At 35.4% G+C, this 6,801-nt stretch overlaps 1 protein-coding gene across 1 annotated transcript; it reads right to left on the bottom strand.

Annotated features, from left to right (window-relative positions):
• Positions 1–377: 377 nt before the first annotated feature.
• Positions 378–5,557, bottom strand: LOC135212411 (neurofilament medium polypeptide-like). Its single transcript, XM_064245782.1, has 2 exons — positions 5,475–5,557; positions 378–1,271 (listed from the first exon to the last, which is right to left on the bottom strand). Exon 2 carries the CDS (start codon positions 1,242–1,244, stop codon positions 378–380), a length of 867 nt encoding a protein of 288 aa, XP_064101852.1. The 5' UTR covers positions 1,245–1,271; positions 5,475–5,557.
• Positions 5,558–6,801: the final 1,244 nt, after the last annotated feature.

Here is a 6,801-nt window from a genome sequence, read left to right as displayed (position 1 = left end):
TATAGCAGTGAGCTGGTTGCAGTACTTCTATCTATTTTGTTTCCATCAAAGAAAGTGAATGGCTAAATTAATAATCATTTTAAGTAAGTGACAAACATTTTCATTTAAAGCTTGAGAACAGAAGTATCTTAAACCAAACCAGAATTAAAATATTTTCAGAGTAGCTACCTTCAAATGAAAAGACTGCAAGTGCATCTAATATTCCAAAAACTTATTTCAAGCCTCAAAAACAAAGTATGCCACATGGTGAAGACACCCACAGAACTTTGTATGAAGCTGACATATCTAGCTGGTAAAATATTACTAGTATGAAAGAAATAAATATTTAATCGCACCTTGATCGTCATCTTGCTCACTTACGTTTGTTGCGGTCAGTTTCAATGCCAGCAGAACCATCCCCACCCCCCCCCATTGTCGTCATCGTATGTGAAGAGGGGTTCCATTGAGCTCTTGTGAACTTCTGGGCTCTTTGCCAAGGGTTCTTTATCATCAGTGCCTTGGTTTACCTTTACAGGGGGAGCTACCGTTGACTCTGGGTTGCCCATATCTTCTTCTTTAGAAGCAACGTTAGAGTCACCTTTCGCATTAGTGTTTTTGCCTTCGTTACTGTCGGTGGCTTCTGGTTTCTTCTCTTCCGTTGGAGCAGGGGCATCATTTTTATCTGCATCGTCCTCCTTTTTGCTGACAGACGTAACAGGAGCACTTGTTGACTTTGTCACACTTGATGTACTATTCTTCTGAACCTCAGTCTCTGATGGTGCTTTACTAGGGCCTCCAGCAACTGGCTTCTGACGTACCTCAGGTTCTTTGCTCTTTTGGACATCTGTCTTTGCTTTTTCAGGAGAATTTTTAGCAACCTCAGAATTCTGAGTCACTTCAGTGTTTCCTTGATCTGTTTTTATGGCACTCAATAGTGCAGGTGTTGTAGTATTGCTGCTTGCTTCGGGCTTGGGTGATAAGGATTTCATGTCTACTGAGCTATTCATACCAGGTGAGCTATCTGAAGATTTACTTGGACCTTGTCCCGAATCTTGAATGTTTTCATTTTTTTCGGTCCCAGTAGTATTCCCATCCTCTTTGGCCGTAGCACTGCCAGATGCCTCAGCTTCTGAGGCAGCTCTACTCACGTTTGGCATTTGCGCTCCAGTTTCACCATTTTCAGAGACTGGAGGGTTTCCAGGGGGTAGTGCAAAGACTCCAACAGTGATGAAAGAAAAAGACAGCAGGACCCACAGAATTTTCATGATTTCCACTTTTGTTTAGTCACTGAACTGAAAGAAAGAAAAATATGTATGTACTGGGTAAATCTTACAATAAAACAAGGATGTAGTTAAGCATACATAGTACTGTATACACTAATACTGTTTAACTGTATATTAAAGGACAGAGTACTGCATTGAAAAATGATAAATTATGGGAGGTCTTGAGGGTCAAGCAGCAGGTATTTTGGAAGTTTCTTTTGTAATCTATAATGTTCTTGAAAAAAAAAGAAGCATACCACAACTGAGCACAAAAAAATCACAGAAAAGAAGTTACCAAATTGTATTTTGGGAAAATGAAAATGGCAAATTTTGTGCACAAGCATTATCTTACAGTATTCAATTTCATTTTGATTCCAAATGAATTCACTGTGAAATTTCCAATTTATTCAAAAGACTACACAGGATAACAATGCATTACTGCACAGTTAGGATACTAGTAAAACCTATACAAATGGAACCCTTGTGCTATATATGAGAGCCAGCCATTCCCCTGTGTTGTCTGGACCTGCCCAAGACTAAAAGGAGCTCAGAGGATGCAGGAAAGCACTGTGTTCAAAGACAAATTTTTTTCCACAATAAAAATTTAATGTTTTTTTTTAAACACAAATCCCATGAGTTTACATCAGCCTGACTAGGCTAAAGTATTTAGGAGGGTAAAAGACTTTGTGAATAGCAAATTCTTACAATTAAGGTACTAATGGAAAGGCAAGCTGTTAAGCACATGATCTGGCTACAGAAGTTTTTGAGGCTATGAAGGGGACACATAGTTGCCTTGTCAGTAAAGCCATGGTTTCTGCACTTACCTTCTTTCATAAAGCTTTGCTACGGGTAAACTAAAGAAATACAAACATGAAGAGGGATAGAGTTACGAAGGAGAAAGAACTGACTATCTCTTCAGGAGGCAATATTGTTTTTCCTGCAAACACATGGTAATGGAGTAAAAATCCACAGAATTATGATATAGGTCTCACAAGTAAAACTTTAAGTCATACAAGACCTCTACAAAGAAAATTCAGAGTGGGTATCATACTTAGGTGTTCCTCCTTGCTTGAGATAACATGGACCTAATTCATCCTTATCACTAATGCAAGCAGAGAAGAATTACTGTCTTTTAAGGTCAGGTTCCTAAAAATTATCATCTCTACCTATCATGTCATTCAACACTGAGGAAATCGAGAGTAAAGGAGGTTTTAATGGTGTAACAGGAGGAAAACTTCATAGTTGCACTATGAAACAATTGTTTGTTGTGGGTGGAAAGCAAGAAGGAAGAAAGATGATAAATGGAGGTACAGTAAAAGGAATGGAAGGAGCTGCAAGGAGCCTTAAGTAATGCCTACAGTGCACTTTGTAAGATGCACTGATGGCACTAACCCCCTACAGGGAAAACTTTAGGCTTGATAAATTTCTAAAGACAAGGAAACATACTAACACAGAGTCCCTGGGGTTCTGGGAGGTAGTTCTCTACCAAAGGTCGGCACTTGTGTCGCAATTCACTTGAACTAAAGTTTACATCTCTCCTCTCAAACACTTGTGCCAGAGCCAATCTATAACCTTTAATTGCTGATGCAGATAGCTCTGAAGCTGGGAGTAGCTATGAAAGGTGTGCTCTGATTGAAGAAAGAGGAATGTAGCTGGCAATCAACTGGGGTGATGGAGTTCCCAGATATGAGGATAAGGGGGGAGCATTCTACGTCTGCTTTTTCATTACATGATGCATCTCCTGGAATGGTGACCCTAAAACATGGTGCAATGGTATTGCACCAACAACAACAATTTCCCTTGCCTGTAAATGAAGCATGGGCTAAAACACAAGATCCCAACAACAGTATTTTGTGTGTTTAAGCTGTGACACTAAAAACCACCTATAAGTAAATATGTGATATTAATATTAACTGTTAAATTAAAAAAACTACAATGCATGTCTTTGGGGTGTGCTGTGAAATGTAACAAACTACTGATAGCATATGCTACTTTGTTTTAAGATCATTCTGAATGAAAATTAAGATAATTTCTGAATGAAAAAACAAAACTGTTTGATAACCAATATTCAACTTAACTAAAGCACTACAGGAAACTACATTATATAATGTCTGGAAACATTGAAGACTTACAATTTATAAGTACTGGGTGCCAACAGTGTTCAGTATAATCTGTTTATTGACTTCTCAAGACCTATTCACAAAATATCAATGATTTGTTATGGCCTATACATGAAATATTCAATAAAAAAAAACATAAAACCCTTACATATATTTAAAATTGTATAAGATAAAGGGAAGATGAGCAATATTTTCTTAATTAATAATGAAGTTGTATTCCTGCTCAAAATACCATCATCAATAAGAATCTGACAAATCTGAGGATTCTACATTGTAAATACAAGGTTCACTTATATTTACATACAGGTGTATCATGAAGGAAATAAAAACAGGAGCTTTGGTATTTTTGATGGACCACATGAAAGACTAAGTCTAAAAAATCCAAAACAATTAAAGGACGCTGCTAGGTACCTGAGCCTATGTCAGTTCATGCATTTTGCGAGGAACTACCATGTGAGGCTATACCATAATTGCACAAATTTGTTAAAATTCTAGAAACTACACTAGAAAACCTACGAGCATTTCACAGGTTTTGGAAATTCCTGTAATGGCATAGGCTACTGGCTCATAAAGGTTTGGGCTAGGCTACTATCGCTCAAGATGCAAGACTGTAAGCAATTGGGTTACACTATACTGTACTAGACTACATTATAGCTTACACTGATGAATTTGATAACCAGTTAAAGTAGAGCTTAGGCTAAGGCTACCATCAGTCATAGCATTACCCTACTGGCAAGCTATTCTAGGTCAATGAAATATTCAAGTGTTTAACAGTTCAACAAGGGCTTCATTTTATGACAACAGGCTATTATTTCATAAATAAATAGTCCACAACTCTGTACTTGTTAAATTTTTTAGTATTTCTTATACCTCAGTAACTGCAACAACTTTCTTCCATGTGATATCTATTGGAAATGTATAATTATATTCATATATTTCTAGAATGCAGCAACTAGTATACCTCTTGTCCGTTTACAATCAGCACCCTTTTTATAACAATTTCCAAGCTGGATTTTGATCTAATGCACTGCTTTTGCCATTACAACAATAAAGTTACCAATGTTTCTTACACATTTTAGTTACTTGATCAATCACCTCCTTCTTTTTGTTCATTCTCCTAGGTAATGTTACAGTTGAAGTTCAGTACTATTCTGGTACCCAGCCTTGGTAAGACCCAGAACCCCAGGTTGGGTTAGGTTATGATACATCTTAGTAAGACGTATTCAACGCACAGCCTATTTGCTTTCCTCATGTAAAAAGCTTGGTCTTTTACCCTTCGGAAGCACAAATGGACATAGAGAAGGGAAATCCTAAGTTTAGGGCGTTTAAATTCTCTGCCCCCTTGTGTGTGTGTGTGTGTAAGTTTTCTTTCCTATTTTCAATTTCTTCTTGTGACAGATCTGAAAATAGAAGTATACTACCTAGGTATCATCCTAAACCTAAGTAGGCATTCCTCATGAAAATGGGTTCAAGCAATCGTTAGTATTGTATTCACACTGGCCTACAGTTGCTTACCCTAGGTGAGGTATAGCCTACTAGGCTAGGTACCTTAAAAGGTAGGTTTTCCCCTTCTAGAGACTCCATTTGTTAGATAGCTAGATACCTAGGTAGTTAATTTATTTTAAGGTATACTATCCTATGCCTAAATATTCTTTACTAGTAATTCAAGGTATGGGAACTCGTCTACTTACTTCACATGTAGGCTAGTATACTAGGTATCACTACCGGAAAAAAACCAAATTAGGCTAGGTATACCTAGGTAGCTACTATAGTAGGTATAGGTAGGTAGCTACACTTTAACGCTGAATCCGTTTAAAGTTTGAATTTACGCACCTTAAGGGTAATAATCTCATTAATCATGGTAAGGCCCACCCTAAGATAAGCCTTGCCTACAATGATACCCCATTAAGGCCAACTACGAATACCTTGAGAGAGAGAGATATAACTACCTACCTAGGTTAGGGCTAACTAGCTAGTAGGCTACGGGTACGAAACTAAAATCATCTCCTTCATGAATGACACAAAAACACGACTGCAAAAGTAACATTATATTAACAAACACGCACCGATCCCCGAAGACAACAACAACGAGAAATATAACAGGGAAAACAACCTTTTAAGTAAATCAGACGTGGCACTGTGGCAGGTTTAACGTTGGCAAGACGACAGTCAACAGGAAAAATACTGAAGTTATTTTCACCAACGTAAACAATAGCTGTTTTTTGCGTTACTCACAAAAATAGTTTCAAAATCTATTTAAAACTATTGAATTAGATTTTAATAATACGAAAAATGACTAAATTTTTCATTACTTCAAGCAATATTTAAAAAGATTTGAAGGATAAACCCTTGGTGAAAATAATAACTTAATTTATCCCATCAGGTGTTTCTCGAAGGGGGGGAAGACATAAATATAGAGGGAAAAATGATCTAATTACAGAATTGCGTTCTAATGGCTGACGTTTACTTATTTATTAAATGTGGAGTTATTTAGTATATATGACACTGATTTACAGAATATGATACTTAGTTTTTTTTTCTTACGTTAAATTAATTGGATTGGGAGCTTTTTTATTAAAGCATAGGTTATGGCATCTTACGTGTAATACCTACATGTAGCACACACACACACACACACACACACACACACACACATATATATATATATATATATATATATATATATATATATATATATTTATATATATATTATATATGTATATATATGAATATATATATGGTATATGTATATATAATATATATATATATATATATATATATATATTATATATATATATATATATATATATATACTCCACCATTTAATAAATAAGTAAACGTCAGCCATTTAGAACGCAATTCTGTAATTATATAATTTTTCATCTATATATATATATATATATACTATATATATATATATATATATGTGTGTGTGTGTGTGTGTGTGTGTATGTAAAATATATATATGTATATATATATATATCATATATATATGTATAGTATATATATATATATAGTATATATATATATATATATATACATACATACATGCATACATACATATACATATACTATTATATATATATATATATATATATTATATATATATATATATATACATACATGCATACATACATATACATATACTATATATATATATATATATATATATATATATATATATATAAAATATAGAGGGGAAAAAATTATCTAATTACAGAATTGCGTTCTAATGGCTGACGTTTACTTATTTATTAAATGGTGGAGTTGTATGGGAGAGGTAAGGATGGGATTACAGTACTGGTCCACGTGAAATTCGCGAAATAGGCCCGTTCCCTGATGATAGTGTTAACTCCTCGGACCGTGTAGTTCGTGGACGTCCCGATGCAACCGTCAGCTGCAACGAAGATCTGGGAGTGGGCCGTGGATCCGTCCGGGCA

The sequence above is a fragment of the Macrobrachium nipponense genome, chromosome 41 (assembly GCF_015104395.2).
Source record: "Macrobrachium nipponense isolate FS-2020 chromosome 41, ASM1510439v2, whole genome shotgun sequence".
Lineage (NCBI taxonomy): Eukaryota > Metazoa > Arthropoda > Malacostraca > Decapoda > Palaemonidae > Macrobrachium > Macrobrachium nipponense.
Note: the sequence above shows the minus strand (reverse complement) of the source record. Positions and strands in the feature narration are given on the sequence as shown.